Source organism: Pygocentrus nattereri, chromosome 14 (genome assembly GCF_015220715.1).
Source record: "Pygocentrus nattereri isolate fPygNat1 chromosome 14, fPygNat1.pri, whole genome shotgun sequence".
NCBI lineage: Eukaryota > Metazoa > Chordata > Actinopteri > Characiformes > Serrasalmidae > Pygocentrus > Pygocentrus nattereri.
In genome coordinates this window covers 32,209,986-32,229,779 of record NC_051224.1, presented here as the reverse complement: position 1 = coordinate 32,229,779, position 19,794 = coordinate 32,209,986, and the positions used below count along the sequence as shown (strand labels likewise).

Here is a 19,794-nt window from a genome sequence, read left to right as displayed (position 1 = left end):
AAATGCTTGTAAATAAAAATAAATAAATCTTAAAAAACTAAAATGAAAAAAACCTTTAAAAATATTAAATTAAAAAATGTATTTAAAAATACTAGAGTAAAAATTATTTTAAAAATTCTTAAAAAGTAGTCTAAAAAAATTTTAGAATAAAATTAGTTGCTAGTGGGTGGAGTGACATGCAAATTATACTGTTATACTATAATTCTAATTCTCTAAAAGTTATTTTTGTATAAATGGGGCATTGTTTTTTTGTTTGTTTTTTTGCACTAGGACCAAAATATTGTAGTTATGGTGCTCACGCTGGTCCACACATAAGAAAATGTTTTAAATAAACAAAAATAAATACATATGTAATAAATAGAAATTATTATTTCAAAATGTACTTCAAAAACTTTTATTTTTGTGTCTTTTTTGTGTCATTTATGAAAAGTCGCTGAGTGAAAATGGCCTATCCTCTATTATGTAAGTATGTACATTGCCAGGCACTGGCTAGATTGATGTAAAGCACATCATCAGTGGACTCCAGAGCAGCGGAAACATGTTCTCTGAAGTGATGATCAAGCTTCACCAACAGTAAAGTTTGGTAGAGGAAGGATAATGGACTGGTGCTGTTTTTCAGGGTTTGGGCTCTGCATTGCATTGAAGGGTAGAATTAATGCTACAGCATACCAAGACATTTTAAACAGTCAAATGCTTCCAACTTTGTCGCAGCAGTTTGGGAAAGACCCTTTCCCTGTGCCCAAGGCGAGGTCCATAAAAACATGGTTTGACTAGTTTGCTGTGGAAGAACTCCAGTGGCCTGCGCAGAGCCCTGACCTCAACCCCACTGAACATCTTTGGGAAGAACTGGAACACTGATTGCAAACCAGGCTTTCTGAACCAACGTCACTGCCTGACTTCACAGATCCTCTTTTGACAAATGGCCACAAATTCCCACAGGCACACTCCAAAATCTTATGGAAAGCTGCCCAGAAAAGCAGAGACTGCCATAGCTGTGAAGAGTGGGCAAATTCATTTTAGTTAATAGTTTTGGAACGGGATGTCCAACAAGCTTATACTGGTGTGATGGTCAAGTGTCCACATCCTTGGTCATTTAGTGTACATCTTATGTAAAAGTTTGGCCTCAGCTATAGGAAGCTTGAGTTAGTTCAGTTAAACCAGGCTTTAGCTCGTAATGAGACAGTGATATGAGCATGGCTATGCGAGTGTGTGTGGTTGGTTTCGTGTGGAGGAGGTGAGGTCACTCTGAACCGCAGTTGGCTAGAGTCGTGTGTTCAGTCAGCCGTGTGTAATTGGCGGAAGAGGAAAACAGCAGCAGATGGTTCATTCAGCACACCCTGAGTTATGAGCTATGGCCAGTGTATGTTTGTTTATTTATTTATTTGTGATCTTTCGCATTGTAATCCTTCATTGATTGAGGCTCATTTTCCGCATTGGTTTCACTGTACTCTGTATATCCTACAACAATGAATTATAGTAACACTGTAAGACACTGAGAGAATCATGAGGCCTCATGGAGGCCTGTGGGTGTTTGTATGTGTGTGTGTGTGTGTGTGTGTGTGTGTGTGTGTGTGTGTGTGCATGAGAGAGAGAGATTAGCAGCACTCTGTGTGCTTCACATGGAGGCCGAGGTGCGAGTTTGTGAAGAGAGATTCTAATGACTGCGTCAGCGTGTGTGGTAATCATGGTGGCCAAGCGTGTGCGGGTGAGAGATCCTATGCTCACAGTCACTCCATGTTTGAGACATAGAGCCCTATATAGTCATACGCTTATGTTTGAACACTATATGGTCTTATGCAGGTGTTTAGTCAAATAACATGTTTTTTTTAATTGTTTGTAGTTTTATTGTATTGTAAGTTAACTATGGTTTCACATCTATCATGACATAATGTCTCATAATAAGAAGAAAAGTTTTCTTCCTTACTATCTCATAATGATGAGAAAAATAAGAAATAATACAAATTAGAAAGCCAGAATTTTAAGATACTTCATTATGAGGTACTATGTCATTATTATGAGATAATAAGACATGATAACAATAATAACAACATCATAATTATGACATAATAGGTCATTATTATGAGATGCGCAACACGCACTAACCCGCCACTGTCACTGCAGTGCTGAGAATAGTCCTGTGGGGGTCCTGACCATTGAATAAAAACATAAAAGTGGGCTAATAAATAGTGCAGAGAAACAGATGAACTACAGTCTGTAATTGTAGAACTACAAAGTGCTCGTATATGATAAGTGGAGTTGATAAGTGTACAAAGAGTGTAGATTCAAGTAGGTGCACTTAATGAAGTGGCTGCTTTGCATGGTGCCCCCTTGTGGTCTGAAACGAATGGAGCATGCAACTTGAAAGATGCCCAAATTAGAGAAGTGCCATACCAGAAGCCAAAGTAAAGAGAAGATAATGAGGCAGATCCATCTTGAGGTGAGAAAATGAAAGCTTAAAAGGCAGAAAAAGAGAAGCAGGCCTAAAATCCCAGTAAGAAATGGATACCAACTTTGTCTGATAACTTATTTTGTCTGGTTTTCTGTTTTCTTTCTCCCACTATTAAGCTTAATGCTATACAGGGGTAGAAAGTGGTAGCTAAAGGGTTAATATCTAGAGTTAGGGCAGGCCAAGTAGGATGCTTATTGCCTCCAAATGTTCAGGAATGGCCCTGTTCTTGTTCAGCCTAATTACTCCTATTATTTTTATAGTACTCATTCACTTGAGATAGAGAGAGATGTCAAGACAGATTCTAACAGTAGTATTAGTGTGAGTGGTTCTCGTGGAGGTCTGTGAGTTGAAGAGAGAATAAAGTACTATAGTATGTGGTGGTGTATGTGGGTGTCTGTGTGTGGTGTGAAGCTTCCCCCATGCTGAATAAGCACCTGCTCTCTCTAGTTTCACACGGACAATGTTTTGTACCCCCCTCTTTTGTACAGATGCAGGTCTCAGGTCTGTGTGGCTGTTTTTTTGGCCACCATTGCAGTGGACAGAGGCCAATTTCAGCCAAATTCACATAAACATTTGATGTTAATGGTTCTCATGGCTTTGGTCTTGCATATGTACATTATGGTGTCAGGCCAGTTAGCAGCTTATCACAGCTTTAGCTCCACTGATCTGGTCTGTTTAGAAAGCAATTCCTCTCAAAATTTCTCTCAAACTTTCAAGAGAGTCTCCTGAAAACACAGTGGAACATTACATACTGAAAATGTACTATTATATTTAGGTGTTGAGGCTTTTTGTGTAATTTTCTGTTAAATACGCCTTTTCTGGTTTATTCCTGGTAGTTGTAGGATGAAACAAATGGTGGCCTCTGACTTCAACAGTTCCATATATTGCAAGCCAAAAAATGTGATCTCAGTGATTTTAATCATGGAAAATTGTTGGTGCCAGACAGGCTGGTTTGAGCATTTCTATAACTGCTGATCTCCTGGGATTTTACTCAGAATGGTATAACAAAGAAAAAAACATTCACTGAGCAGCAGTTCTGTGGACGGAAATGCCTCGTTAATGAAAGGTTAGTGGAGAATGGCCAGACTGGATTAAGCTGACACAAAGGCTATATTAACTCAAATAACCACTCTGTACCATTATAGTGAGCAGATTAGCACTGGAGAATGCACAACACGTCAAACCTTGAGGTGGATGGGCTACAACAGCAGAAGACCCTGTTGGATCCCACTTCTGTCAGCCAAGAACAAAAAGCTAAGGCTGCTGTGGGCACCAAAACTGGACAGTTGAAGACTGGAAAAACATAGTCTAGTCTGATCAATCTCAATTTCTGCTGAGGCACACAGATGGTAGGGTCAGAATTTGGCACCAAAAGCATAAATCCATGAACACAACCTGCCTTGCCTCAACCGTCCAGGGTGGTGGAGGTAGTGTAATGGTGTGGAGAATGTTTTCTTGGCACACGTTGTTAATACCTATGAATCATCACTTGAATGCCACAGCCTATTTGAGTATTGTTGCTGACCATGTGCATCCATCCCTTCATGGCCACAACATACAAAGCAAAAGTCGTCTCTGTCTGTTTGTATGAACGTGAAAATCTGTTTAATGTTCTTCAGCGGCCTTCCCAGTCACCAGATCTAAATCCAATAGAACGTCTTTCGGATGTGGCAGGACGGCATTAAGGTGCTCTCGTAAAATCTGTAGGAACTACATGATGCAATCACGTCAACACGGATCAGAATCTCAAAGGAATGTTTCCAACACCTTGTGGAATCTGACACCATCGATCATGGCATGAACAACTGAAGCTCTTTTGAGAGCAAATGGAGGCCAAATCCCATATAAGTGCTCAGTGAGTGTATATCTGTTGTGATTTAGGGGACCCAGTGGCCCCCGCCACCTCAACTGGTGCAGCTGAAGTTTGCTGAATGTAACCGAGTCTTGTACAGTGGATAAAGATAAGGGGAAGCTGAAGTTAGCTTCTTACTCTTCTTTCCTGTTCCATCTTAAATGATGTAGCAGTTAAACTCAGATGCCTGTATGGGCGCTAGCATGTAACTGATGCACTGTTTAAGGTAGAACAGGAATTCAAACAAGATGCTAATCTTGATCAGTTGATCAGAGATTAGCAGATCAAATTTAACAGGCAGTTCAGTACTTTTTTGCATTACTAGAACAGCCGTTTTCATGGATGAATCATGTGAAGATGGACAACTGACATAAATGATAACTCTACGTGAGCAGGATGAGGACATATCCGAGCAAGTGGGTAGTGAGAAATGCCAACCTAAACTTACTTACGTCACCTTAGTTTTTAGCATGTTGACTATGATTGTCATGTTTAAGATAAAAGCCTTTGGTTTTCCTGTTATAGCTAGCCACCTTGATTATCTCAGTACAGCATATATACAGTAAATGAAAGAAATGAAGATGATGTTACGTTGATTGACAAAATGTCATTGTGGGGCTCATCTGCATAACTTAACTCCCGATCTGAAAACAAGTCGCACTTTGGCCTTGGCTGTAATTGCTTAGATGTGATGTATTTTATTCATGTGCAAAGGACAATTAAAACAAGCCAACTCAGTGCATCACTTTTTACAGTACTGTTGACAGGCAATGCTGCTCATTGTATCTCATCATCTCCATTACTCGCCCACCTGCTCTGCTGCTGACTGACAGCTGATCACCTACCCGGCTCGATGAGGCCATGTGCGCGTCCGGTTTCACCCTGGGGTGATACGTGATAGTATGGGGTCTTGTTGCCCCGTCTGAGTGCAGGAGGGCGATCGGCGGCCGGTCTGCCAAGAAACATTTAGTGTAGCGGTTGAGGGAGCAAGAAGACGCTGGCGCTCTCTCTCTCACTCAGGTTTAATTGGGGTTGAACAGCGGAGTGTGGGTTGGATGAAGCATCAGGCCACTCCAGTTCTTTTTACTGCATCAATGTGAATCTTCCTCCCTGGGACATGCACGGGACGCTGCTGGCTGTCTGCTTTGGGATGCTGTTTTGGGAGGGTAAGAGTTTATTATAAGCCTGATTACACATCTTCAAGCATAGATATGTTATAACAGCTGAAAGAAATAGCATTTTTTTCTTTTATTCTGTAAGTTATGGGGTTTAAGTGACATCTGTTTCTACTATATAAGCTGCCTTGGGCCCTGTTTTTGTTTATTTTATTGTTTTGTTTCGTAATTTTGTGTGTGGGTTTTCTGCATTTATTTTTTGTTAATTATTTATTTATTGTATTTACAGTCCTATGCAAAAATGTCAACACTCCTGATCAAGTTAGTTGATTTTTTATGTTAAAATAAGTGAACAAGGAATAGTTGTATATTAGAAAATGGTACATGATTTGAGTTATGGGTATGAAATAGTTAAGTCATTACTAACAAGCTATAATAATTGATTAAAATGTGCAGTTCTGAATAATTATTGATTATTCATATGTCACTAAGTAAATGGTTAATCATTCAAATGATATCATTTATTAATGCTTATGTAACAGTCATGTATTTATGAACAGTCATAAACAAACTATTAGTTAGTGATTAAGTTGCTGTTTATTAGGACCTGTTATTACATAATAAATGAATACAACCTTTATAGGAAATAACCTTAAACACCTCATTGTTCTGCAAATCTTAGTGCACACTTTCTATTTATTTACTCAGTTAAACATAAAAATGAAAATATACAGAATAAAATGCTCCATAACTTTTGCACAGGTAAGATTTTATGTTTTATTTGTTCGATGTAAGAAATAAAAGAAGTGTTTTCTCTGTAGATGATATGATAACTAATTTTCACTTAGAAAATAACCAAAATATTTGACCAGTTTCACCCACATGACTGTATATTGAGACAGGCTGTCAGTATCAGTTATATTACTCATCATGTAATCAACCATATATTTTGACAGTAAAGTAATCAAAGCTTTAATGGGTAAAAAAAAACACTTCCAAAGTCTTTTACTATAAAAAAGATAAATTTGTTATCATTTAAAATGACAATTAAAAATATCTAAAATATCTTGAAACCCTATGTGGCTAAAACTCCATATAAATAGATCTATCAGACTTTAAGAGAGCAGTAAGAAAATCTTAAAATATTGTCACTAGAAGTAAATAAATTAATAGTGAGGTTTATTTTTAGACTTTTTTGAGCACAGCAGCTGCTCTTCTGTGCGGTGAAAATTTCATTATGAATGGACCAATAGAAATGCTCCAAAACGGCTTAGAATGGATCATTTTTACATTGACTTACATTAAAAGTAAAGAATGTTTTTGCCCTCTATTTTATAAAGCTACAATTTATGTGATACAAGTTATTCTTTGGATAATAATGCTTGTTATTATTAATATCATCATGCATTACCTTCATGCAAATGAATCGTTGCCAGTTTCTTAGGAAGGTACATTTGAACTGCTCATTTTTCACCAATTAACTTGGTAATAAATAAAGATAGTAGCCCCTGATAATTATTATAGATAGCCTTAATAAACTTTAAAATAACAAAAAATGAGTATTGATTAAAAAGGAGTGTGTGTGTGTGTGTGTGTGTGTGTGTGTGTGTGTGTGTGTGCACGCATGTGTGTGGTCGTGGGGTGTGTGCGCATATATGTGTGGTGTACAGTATCTCACTCGGCACAAGGGCGTTTCGCACAGCAGCTGTTGAATGATCTAATGGAGAATTACTCCAACGCCCTGCGGCCTGTGGAGGATACAGACAAAACCCTCAACGTCACCCTGCAGATTACACTGTCTCAAATTAAAGACATGGTGGGTACGCAGTTCATGCACACACACACACACACACACACACACACACACACACACACACACACACACACACACACTAACACCTGCATGCATGCTTTACTACCATGTAGATCATAAATTAATGGCAACTCAAAAAACTACAACGAGTAACATATTAGGAGAAATATTCAGATACAACATATAAATTAGATATATATAAAGAGCACCAATTTTTATTTTTTACATGTGATGAACCTCATTGACCTTGTTTTGTCACTCACTCAACCTGTAGAATCTGTGTAGCCTGAAGATTCTCCACAAGAGGTTGCTGTTAGCATTTGTGTTCATCATTGAAATTGAGGAAATGGCCCAAAACAGTACTAAATACACCTTATCCAAGATTATAGTTCAGCAGCTAGCCTAGCAAATAGCTATCAGGCTAACAGGCTCCTCCAATAATAGCCAAAGTCAGAGGCTCTAATATATATTGAATGCTTTGCCATAAAATTCCAACAAATTGTGTTAGTTAAATTTATGATGTAGTCTGTAAATGTATGCATTTAAGATAGAGCTGTAGAGCAAAACCCAGTGTGTTTTGATAGGGATTGTTTCAGTCGTGAGCAGAACTCAAAAGCGCTAGCCGTTAATGACCAGTAAACACAGTTTCAAACAGTTGTACACACATAAAATCATAGTGTTTTTCATGAAAACACAAAAAAGTTGATCTAACTGCAGTAATGATATGTTTCGGTAGTGACAATTCCTAATGTTACACACTGATTTTCAGACTTTTGGATCCTTTTACTTAATAACAATGGGATCTAACTGCTCACCATGTGGCCATGAGGGACAGGGATGCAATCTCACTTCCTACTCTAAAATGCAGAGGTGTGGCTTAAATCAGGCTCTGCCTACAGCCTAAACCTCGGTAGATATTCTGTGTGTCCAGGAGACCAGATGGAAAGGAAGCAAGGCCAGGAACATTGGAGGTGGATTCAAACTGTTCTATCATGGTGCAGACAGGAAGAGAAATGGAGTAGGGATAATCCTAAAGGAACAGCTTGGGAAAAGTGTTCTGGATGTAAAGAGAGTGTCAGACAGGATCATGAGCCTGAAGTTGGAGGTTGCTGGTGTGATTTTGAATGTGGTCAGTTCATATGCACCACAGGTTGGTTGTCAGTTAGAGGAGAAAGAGGAATGTTGGAGTAAAATGGATGAAGTGGTAGACTGTGTCCCTAGAGAGGAGAGATTGGTGATTGGTGCAGACTTCAATGGACATGTTGGTGAAGGGAACAGAGGGGATGAAGAGGTGCTGGGTATGTATGGTGTGAAAGACAGAAATGCGGAAGGTCAGATGATTGTAGATTTTGCAAAGAGAATGGAAATGGCTGTGGTGAACACATATTTTCAGAAGAGGGAAGAACACAGGGTGACATACAAGAGTGGAGGGAGGTGCACACAGGTGGATTATATCCTTAGCAGGAGAGCAAAAAGAATGGTGGCAAAGGCAAAGGCTCAGGCCTATGATGAGCTGTATGAGAGGCTGGACAGTAAAGAAGGAGTAAAGGACTTGTATCGTTTTGCTAAACAGAGAGATAGAGCTGGAAAGGATGTACAGCAGGTTAGGCTGATAAAGGATAGAGAGGGAAATGTACTAGTGAGTGAACAGAGAGTGTTGAGTAGATGGAAGGAGTACTTTGAAGAACTAATGAATGAGGAAAATGAGAGAGAGATGAGGACAACGGGGGGAGAGATAGTGGATCAGGAAGTGCAGAGAACTGGTAAGGTGGAAGTGAGGGCAGCTTTAAAAAGGATGAAGAATGGAAAGGCAGTTGTTCCAGATGACATACCTGTGGAGGTATGGAGATGTTTAGGAGAGAAGGCAGTGGACTTTTTAACCAGGTTGTTTAACAAAATCCTGGAGAGTGAGAGGATGCCTGATGAGTGGAGAAGCAGTGTACTGGTCCCCATTTTTAAGAACAAGGGTGATGTGCAGAGCTGCAGTAACTACAGAGGTATAAAGTTGATGAGCCGCACCATGAAGGTATGGGAAAGAGTTGTTGAAGCAAGGCTAAGGCGAGAGGTTCAGATCAGTGAGCAGCAGTTTGGTTTCATGCCCAGAAAGAGCACCACAGATGCAATTTTTTGCGTTCAGAGTGTTGGTAGAGAAGTACAGAGAAGGTCAGAAGGAGCTACATTGTGTCTTTGTGGATCTAGAGAAGGCATATGATAGGGTGCCAAGACAGGAGCTGTGGTACTGTATGAGGAAGTCAGGTGTAGCTGAAAAGTATGTTAGGGTGGTGCAGGACATGTATGAGGATAGTGAGACAGTGGTGAGGTGTGCAGTTGGAGTGACAAATGGTTTCAAGGTGAAGGTAGGGTTACATCAGGGATCAGCTTTAAACCCCTTCTTGTTTGCAATGGTGATGGACAGGTTGACAGATGAGGTCAGGCAGGAGGCTCCATGGACCATGATGTTTGCAGATGACATTGTAATCTGTGGTGAGAGTAGAGAGCAGGTGGAAGAGAATCTGGAGAGGTGGAGGTTTGCACTGGAGAGGAGAGGAATGAAGGTCAGTAGAGATGAGACAGAATACATGTGTGTGAATGAGAGGGAGGCAGGTGGAAAGGTAAAGATGCAAGGAGTAGAGGTCGTAAAGGTGGATGACTTCAAACATCTTGGGTCAACCATCCAGAGCAATGGACAGTGCAAAAAAGAGGTGAGGAAGAGGGTGCAGGCAGGATGGAGTGGGTGGAGACGGGTGTCAGGGCTGATGTGTGACAGAAGGATAGCAGCAAGAGTGAAAGGGAAGGTTTACAAGACAGTAGTGTGTCCTGCTATGATATATGGTTTGGAGACTGTGGCTCTGTCTAAAAGACAGGAGGCTGAGCTGGAGGTGGCGGAGATGAAGATGCTGAGATTTTCGTTGGGAGTGACAAGGCTGGACAAGATTAGAAATGAGCAGATCAGAGGGACAGTGACGGTGGAGCAGTTTGGAGATAAAGCCAGAGAGGCCAGGTTGAGATTGTTTGGACATGTCTTGAGGAGGAATAGTGGATATATTGGGCAAAGAATGTTGGAGATGGAGCTACCAGGTAGAAGGAGAAGAGGTAGACCTCAGAGAAGGTTTATGGATGTAGTGAAGGTGGACATGGAGATGGTTGGTGTGAAAGTAGAGGAGGCAATGGATAGGGAAGATGGAGGCAGATGATCCGCTGTGGCGACCCCTAAATGGAGCAGCCGAAAGAAGAAGAAGATGTAAATAGATGATAACATAGTCCTTGTAAATATCTAAGATCTGATTACTTTAGCTGTGTGTCTTGTGCTGACCAGCCAGACTGGGCTGGGTTTCACTGACCCACTGATCTCACTATGATGCTTTGCTATTATATAAAGGCACTGAAACTACTGTGTGTATATGTGTGAGAAACAGAGGGAGAGAGAGCGAAAGAGAGAGAGAGAAAGAGAGAGAGAGAGAGAGTGAATGTGTATATTTGTGAGAGACAGCGTGTACTTGTGTCAGTAAACTGGTAAACAAATACACACTTGATCCTAGCTGAGACCTGAGGTGTCACAGGTGTGAGTGTACACTCTCTGTCCACTTTATTAGAAGCACCTACCTTGTACTTTTGTACTTTATATGCACCGACCAGCCACTTCATTATGTACACCTAATGTTTCTACACTCATAGTCCATCATATCAGCTCTACTTACTATATAGGTGAACTTTTTAGTGTGTTGTGCTGGTCTGAGTGGATCAGACACAGCAGTGCTGCTGGAGTTTGTAAACATCTTAGTGTCACTGCTGGACTGAGAATAGTCCACCAACCAAAAATATCCAGCCTAGAGTGCCCTTGGGCAGAGTTCTGTGTCCACTGATGAAGGACTAGAGGATGACCAACACAAACTGTACAGCAGCAGATCAACAGCTATCATCTCTGACTTTACATCTACGTACATCTCGTACGAGGAAACAACACACACTAACACACCACCACCATGTCAGTGTTGAGAATGATCCACCACCCAAATAGTACCTGCTCTGTGAGGGTCCATAGGGGCCCTATTTTGTGAACTTGAAGCTTCTCCTTGTAGCTAACTATATCTAAAGTGTCCACACATATCCTTTTTGGGGTCATTCTGGCTATATTCCTTGGCCTTCCTCCACCTGCATGGTTGTAGGTGCAGCAGAGGAGATGAGACAAGCTATGTCTGAGTTAGCTTTTCTACCAAAATTGTTCTTAATGACATAATAAAATAATATGAATAGAAAGAATGTGCAAGAGTTTTATTTATGCAAGGCATAAATCCTTTGAAATAAAATCTACGATGACAATATGACATAAAAAATGCCATAAGAAAATAAAATACTACCCAAACCTAAAATTCACTGTTTTGTTGAGCCAATTTGGGCTTGGATTTCTAGAACAGTTTATTTCCAGAACAATTTTGCTTCTGCACAATTGATCAGGCCCCCTAGACCTCATTCATCATTGGTCAGTATTTTTGACCACAGGACCAGGTGTTGTTTGGGTGGTGGACCGTTCTCAGCACAACAGTGCCCCTGACGTGGTAGAGTGTATAGCGTTAATATGAGAGTACACACATGTCAGTGTCACTGCTAGGTTGAAGGGGGTCCTCCACTTGAAAATGCCCACCGTTGATGAGGAGCTAGAAGAAGGCCAACAAAAGCTGCATCAATAGATGGGCTACAGTCTCTGACTATACAGCAGCAAGGTGGAGCTGCAATGCAGATTTTTCTGATAAAGTGTCCAGTCAGAATGTATTAAGTGTATTGTGTTTGTTGGTACCTGTACAGGATGAGCGGAACCAGGTGCTGATAGCATACCTGTGGATCAGGCAGACATGGTATGACGCGTATTTGAAGTGGGATAAAGAAGAATACGATGGTCTGGAGGTCATTCGCATCCCCAGCAGCCTGGTGTGGAGACCAGATCTAGTGCTGTATAACAAGTACGCCAGTACGTTCACACATACATGCTGAACTAGGGTGTGCTACACAAAGCAGGAGTTCTCATCAAACCAGATGAGCCAACAGTCAAGCCTGTCTGAGAGGACAGTGCTCACCTTCAGCTTAAGTTATCCAGCTTATTAAGACATTTTGAATGACTGTATAATTCTGACTGTGTAATAACTATGTACTAATACAATATTATTAACCCACTGGAAGCCCAAAGCTTTGTTACACATTTCCAGACTGAACCTCTAAGAATGAACTTTTGGAATGTGGAAAAATGTCGCTGCAGATTTCTTCACAAAGCTGGAAGAGAGTCTCCTGAAAAGAAAGGAAGCTATAATAAAGGCAAAGAATGGACACACTAAATACTAAAATAAATTACATTGATGATTGATATTATATTATATTTTCTAGCTGAGGCCTTGTGTGAAATATGTTTTCTGCTTTTTTCCACTGATGCTAAAAACTTAATTACTTTTTGGTCATGGAAGTTAAAAAAATGATTGGTCTGTAAATTTTGTACAGCGCTGTATGCTGCCTTATGTTTGTATCCTTATCCTATAGCACACACAAACACAACTGGGCATTTGGGCTAGAGTAGTAACACTGGAGTTGATGAATGATGAATAGACAGTGCAAAAAAGAGGTGAGGAAGAGGGTGCATGAATGATGTTACATTCTTTTTCTGAAGTTATGTTGACAGAAGCTACATTACTTTTTTAGTTAGATTAACAGCTGTTACATTACTTTTTTAGTTAGATTAACAGCTGTTACATTACTTTTAAAGTTAGATTAACAGTTGTTACATTACTTTTTTAGTTAGATTAACAGCTGTTACATTACTTTTTTAGTTAGATTAACAGATGTTACACTACTTTTTTAGATAGATTAACAGCTGTTACACTACTTTTTTAGTTAGATTAACAGCTGTTACATTACTTTTTTAGTTAGATTAACAGATGTTACATTGCATTTTTGTTACATTAGCAGATGTTACATTACCTTTTTAATATACATTGAGAGATGTTACATTACCTTTTTAAATTACATTAACAGATGTTATATTACAATTTTAAATCACATGAGCAGATGTTACATGACCTTTTTAAATTACATTAACAGACGTTACTTTATATATTGCCTTTTTAAGTTAGATTTAAAGGTCTTACATTACCTTTTTAAATTACATTAACAGATGTTATATTACAATTTTAAATCACATGAGCAGATGTTACATTACCTTTTTAAATTACATTAACAGATGTTATATTACAATTTTAAATCACATGAGCAGATGTTACATTACATTTTTAATTTACATTAACAGATGTTACTTTATATGTTATCTTACATTTTTAAGTTAGATTTAAAGGTCTTACATTACATTTTTAAAGTTACATTAACAGATGTTACAGTACAATTATAAAATTACAGTAACAGATAGTAAATGTTTACCCATAAAGATATAATGTCTGAGGTTTTCTTATGGCTTGTGTTCATGTAGGGCTGATGACGACCTCTCTGAGCCAGTGGACACTAATGTGGTGTTGCGCTACACGGGGGAAATTACCTGGGATGCTCCAGCCATCACAAAAAGCTCATGTGTGGTGGATGTCTCTTATTTTCCCTTTGACAGCCAGCAGTGCAACCTCACCTTCGGATCCTGGACCTACAACGGCAATCAGGTACACCTGAATTAATAGTACAACAAGTACCATGCATGTCTTCGTGAATGCGGTGTCCTTTTATAATGACTTGAATTTGCAGCAAATATCAGTTTTGCACTGGGGCTACGGGGCTAATGTGGCTAAAAAGTAATGGAAGCAAATACCCCAAAAATTAGTTATCTATAAAAATGGACCAGATGGCGCCTCCTGCTGTTTATAGAGGACTTTGTATGTATAGTACAGTATGTTATACAGAACTCCAAAGGGAAGTCTGTAAGTCTATCGAAGGCTAGCCATGATTTAGGCATGCAGTTTGCACACTGCTAAGTGGTACATATTGAATCATACTGAATTACTACATAAGGCAAAAATTGAGTGCATATGATTAGCATTTTAAATTATACGTTCCTGATCTCATTGTTACATTACATTTTTTAGGTCACATGAACAGATGTTACATATTTTTTAAGTTACATGACCAGGTGTTACATTATGTTTTGAAGTTACAATAACAAATGTTATATTTCATGTTACATTACATTTTTAAAGATATGTTAACAGATGCTACATTACATTTTTTACACTACATTAACAGATGTTCCATTATCATTTTTGCTCAGATGTTATGTTATGATTTTTAAGTTAACAGATGTTACATAACATTTTCATGTCACATGTACAGATGTTACATTACAATTTTTAAGTTATGTTAACAGTTATGTATATTTTTCAGTTACATTAACAAATGTTACATTACATTTTTACGTTACATTACCAGATGTTACATAACATTATCATGGTACATCAACTGATGTTACATTATGTTTTTAAAGTTAACAGATGTTACTTAACATTTTTAGTTACATTAACAAATGTTACATTTTCATGTTACAGTAACAGATGTTACATTACATTTTTAAGTTACTACTATATTAGGAGAAAAGTGAATATATTTGTTTAGCGTTAAGTGCTAAGTTCCTTGTCTCTTTAGTTTTACTTGGCTGAACTACTTCTTTAGATCTGAGCTTAACATCTTCACCTTTCACCTGACCCGCTCCCTCAGGTAGACATCACCATGGCGATGGACAGCGGTGACCTGTCCGACTTCGTGGAGAACGTGGAGTGGGAGTGTCACGGCATGCCTGCCACCAAGAACGTGATTATGTACGGCTGCTGCTCAGACCCATACCCGGACATCACGTACACGGTGCTGCTGAAGCGCCGCTCCTCCTTCTACATCTTCAACCTGCTGCTGCCCTGCTTCCTCATCTCCTTCCTGGCACCACTGGGCTTCTACCTGCCAGCAGACTCTGGGGAAAAGGTTTCTCTTGGGGTCACTGTGCTGCTGGCCCTTACTGTCTTCCAGCTGGTGGTGGCTGAGAGCATGCCTCCGTCTGAGAGTGTGCCACTTATAGGTGGGTGACACTATTTCCCCAAAGTTTGCTTTTTGAGTCCTGCACTGGAGCTAGGAAGCTAGTTTCTGAAAGTAAATATAGGCTGTTATCTATAGAAATGGATAAAAGTAGACCAGAGTTGGGCTTCATGATTGCTATTACTGTTTATAGATAAAATATATCTATTTAGAATATATCTACTGTATATATATATAAAAAGAGGAAAATATCAAAAGCAATCCTAACTGAGTTGTTAAAAGTACATACCCAGGGCTCTCTGGTGGATCAGGGGCTGTAAGCGACTGCATGTATCATACAACAATATGATTATAAGAACAATATGATTCTTATAAGAAGAAAATATTGGATATTGGCACATAAGCAAATCCAAAGCATATAATTAACAGAAAATAACACAGGAGCCTCAACAACTAAATACAATATCAAGTTTTTTTATTAGTGTGTTCACCCTTTTTCTTTTTTGCTTTTACTACAGCTTCCATTTTTTCCAGGACACTTACTCTTAGCTTTTCAAAGGAATCTGCAGAGATATTTGTCCACACCTCCAAAGTTCAGTCTTAGAAGTTGGTTGCATTTCCTCTTTTTCACAATCTGAATAATCCCAAACACATTCAGTGATCTTGAATTGAAGTCTGGACTCTGGGTTGGTCATTGTTCTTAGAACACCAGAAGCTTCTTTGTTTGATTTCTTCTTTTTTTGTCTGATTTCTCAGTGAGGGCTTCTCGATAGCTACACATCTTTTCAGACCCCCAGCATTGAGTTGTCTTTTCACAGTGGATGGAGGGTCAGAAATAAATATTTTTTTCAGATATGAAGCAAAAGTGGAGCTTGATTTTCTCCTCTCTTCTCAAAGATGAAAGAATGTATCTGGTGGTCTACCAGGTTTTGCATGGTTGTCACGAGTCGCATTTTTTGAAAATTCCTCTTTTTCCTCTCCATTTCCATAAATATCAAATCTTCTCAAAAAATATCTCCTGAAAAATGAATCAGGTGAAGGATTGTCTCTGACTTTTGCAACAATACTGTACATTAGCTCCAGTGTGAAACTACAGAAACAAACTTTGGACACTACACATATTCTGATCAACTACATGTGCTGTAAAGGGGAATTGTGTGAATTAAGGCCCAATCCCGTTTCTTCTTTTTAACCCTACCCCTAGTTTCTGAGTGTCATCCTAACTCCTTGGAACAGAGTTACAAAGGATAGTTGTTGAAGTCTTGCCCTATGAAACGGGACCCTCAAATAAAAAAGAACATTACTTCATTGACAGGCTACTAGCAGTGCTCTGTAGGTGACCCGGTCTGACTTCAGTGATATGTTAGAAGAGAAAGGTTCAGCAACGTCACTGATGGGCTTTAGTTACATTTAGGGTAAGATATGCTTTCAAAGAGGGACATAAGACAATTATTTATTATCGCCCACCACTGATTCATTGGTGATAGGAAGCTGAAGCCGGCTATTCTTGTTCGAAATTTCACATTCCACCTTAAGTGATGCAGAAGTTACATTCTGGTGCTTCAGGCATCAATACTGCTGGAACAGGAAAATTAGCTAGCTAGCTACCAAGACATTAGCATAGTTTTAGTGATTTTTTATGCTTGTTGTGAAGAAAATGACCATAATACATTGAAATGACATTAAACTAAGATAAATACAATGGTATTTTATAATGGTGAAAATATTTACAATTGTGGGTTTCTTTGGTCGATCGCTCAGCCATCTTGCTGGCTTTTCTCATAACACTGTTTAGAGTGTGCCTCTGAAAAACCTCCGTTTGGAGATTTTTCCCTACCCTTCTATTTCAACAAAAATTAGGACACCCTAACCCTAGACGTGAACGCCCAAAACAGAGGGCTAAGGGCTAAGTGGTAGGGGCAAGGGGGTAAATGGCTTGGGCTAGAATGAGTCAGAAGTTAGAATGAGTCAGATTATGTCTTTTGCCAGTGATTCACTAAGAAAATCAAATAAATGACTCACTAAAGAGTTGTACACTTCCTATGATTCAGTCTCTATACCTGCTGGAAAACTGCTGAACGATTTCAATCACATTGCTCTGCTATTTCAGGTAAGTACTACATTGCGACGATGACTATGATCACAGCTTCCACCGCTCTGACCATCTTCATCATGAACATCCATTTCTGTGGTGCTGAAGCCAAACCCGTGCCGCAGTGGGCCAAAGTCCTCATCATCGACTACATGAGCAAGATCTTCTTTGTTTATGAGATCGGAGAGAACTGTGCCTCACCGCTGAGACACAGCGAAGACATGGAGGAGCATTACAGCCTGAAGCCTCATCAGAACCAATACCAGAGAAGCCTGCAGCACCTGCAGCCCAACGGGAAGCTGAAGGAACCTCCAGGCCCTGGAGGTCTAAATCCCAGTCGTCATGGTCCTCAACCACAGATGCAACCCTCCATCTCTGGGGATCAGATCCGGATTTCTGCCCTTTTCTCTCAGACTTCAGGGAAGCAGGAGAGTTTTCTGAATGATGCTGTTTTGAAAGACGCTGCGTCTTCTTGTTGTCCTGACGATGAGAAGCAACCCCCTACAGCTCTCACCTTTGACCTCTGCATATTCTGCGGCCAGCGTAGTAGCGGTGATGTTCTTGGGCTCTTCAGGGGTGACTCCAAATTGGTCAGTAACGTAGAGTACATTGCAAACTGCTTCCGGGAGCAGAGATCAACGTGTATGAAGGTGGCGGAATGGAAGAAGGTGGCCAAGGTGATGGACAGATTTTTCATGTGGATCTTCTTCATCATGGTCTTCCTCATGAGCATCCTCATCATTGGAAAGTCTCCATGACAACCAAGCGATGACATGACATTGCATTAGCACCTTAATTGTGTGTTTTAGGTTACATTTCGCTGCTGTCGGAGGAAAACCTTGTATCTCCATTTTTGTCGTTTTTTAGTTTTTGACATAATTTGAAAATACCTATTGCCCTTTACATTGTGTGTAAAATTCATGATGAATGGACCAAAAGAAATGACCCAAAATCACCTGGAAAAATGTTTGGTTCCACTGACTCCTGTAAAATTACCATTTTGGAAATATAAGATTTTCTTCTGGCAACAGCGATTTTTTAATGGTTTATCATGCTTATATAAGTGGTAGTGCTGTCAGTTTGAGGTATATTATATGTACAGTGAATATACAGTCATTGGCCACTTTATTAGAAATGTTTACCATATTCACCTTGCTGGTTTACAGTTACAGAGTGTAGCCCATCTATTGATGCTCAATATTAGCCATCCTCTAGATCTTCATCCGTGGTCATTGTCTGACCAAAGAGCCACTCTTGGTTGGATATTTCTGAGTGCTGGACCACTCTCAGCTTTGCAGTGACCGTGACCTGTGGGAACACTGCTGTAGGTGATTCATTTCCACCTGCCTCACATGCCACAATGCCATGCATAACATACCATGCCATACCTAGCCATAACATACCATATCATACCATTCACTGACCATGTTCAACCACTCAAATAATATCTTGTTACCAATAGTCCTGTGGTCAGACACTAACATAGTGGGCATAGTAAGCCCTTAACAAACAACTGTGCAGCAACTGATGGGTACAGTCTGTAGTTGTGCTATATAAAAGAACACACTCATTTAGTATATTTTAGCAGCTGCAGGCCAGAGTCCCCTTTCTAATAAAGTGACCAGTGAGTGGTAGTATAAGGTAGGTATTTTAATAAAGAGGCCAGTGTGTGGTTGTTTTTAATAAAGTGGACAGCGAGCATATATACCACATATTTCTGTGGGACAGAGGATAACAGAAATCTTCATGTACACTTTATGGCCTAAAGTATGTGGACACCAGATTATCACACCTATATGAGCTTGTTGGATGTTGGGCATCCCATTCTCCTCCACCTCCCCCCACCCCTGATTCAAGTGAAGCTTGACAACTGCACATAGTGATCTCAGGCTTGCATGCAGCCGTTTGGAAACCCATCTCAAGAAGCTTCTGAGGAACAGTTATTGTGCTGATATTGCTTCCTGAGGCAGCTTGAAACTCTGTAATGATTGATGCAAGATAGGACAGACTTTTAATGTAAGGCTCTGCTCAGTGAGTTTGCCTAGTCTTCCACTTCTCTGGGAGGGCTGAGCTGTTGTTGCTCCATTTTCTCCATCCGAAAGCACTTACAGTTGACCAGGGCAGATCTAGCAGGGCAGAACTTTCATTAACTTACTTGTGGCCTCCTATGATTGTGCCATGTTTAAAGTCACTGAGCTCTAAAGTATAACCCATTCTGTGGCCATTGTTTGTCTATGGAAATTGCATGGCTATGTGCTTGATTTTATGCACCTGTTGGCAATAGGTGTGGCAGAAACACCCAAACTCAACAATTACGAGTGGTGTCCACATACTTTTGGCCAAGCAGTGTTCTTGACCAAGCAATATGTGTCAAGCGCAAAAAGGAAAAGATATCTTAATTATCCTTGAATTATACAGACCCAACAGATACGCACACAGATCTATAAGCAGGACACCTGGCGCATATCAGAT

The 19,794-nt window shown here is 39.7% G+C and overlaps 1 protein-coding gene across 1 annotated transcript; it reads left to right on the top strand.

Annotated features, from left to right (window-relative positions):
- The first annotated feature begins 1,684 nt into the window (after positions 1 to 1,684).
- Positions 1,685 to 18,148, top strand: LOC108434520 (neuronal acetylcholine receptor subunit alpha-9-II). Its single transcript, XM_017709719.2, has 8 exons — positions 1,685 to 1,705; positions 4,331 to 4,382; positions 5,342 to 5,467; positions 7,087 to 7,232; positions 12,033 to 12,187; positions 13,696 to 13,876; positions 14,922 to 15,273; positions 17,341 to 18,148. The coding sequence occupies exons 1-8, from the start codon at positions 1,685 to 1,687 to the stop codon at positions 18,078 to 18,080; spliced, it is 1,773 nt and encodes a 590-aa protein (XP_017565208.1). The 3' UTR covers positions 18,081 to 18,148.
- Positions 18,149 to 19,794: the final 1,646 nt, after the last annotated feature.

Coding starts and splice junctions, on each gene's coding strand:
- LOC108434520 (XM_017709719.2), top strand. CDS start 1,685: ATGGTGGCCAAGCGTGTGCGG. Junction 7,233..12,032: donor TGTCTCAAATTAAAGACATG/GTGGGTACGCAG, acceptor GTACCTGTACAG/GATGAGCGGAACCAGGTGCT. Junction 12,188..13,695: donor GATCTAGTGCTGTATAACAA/GTACGCCAGTAC, acceptor GTGTTCATGTAG/GGCTGATGACGACCTCTCTG.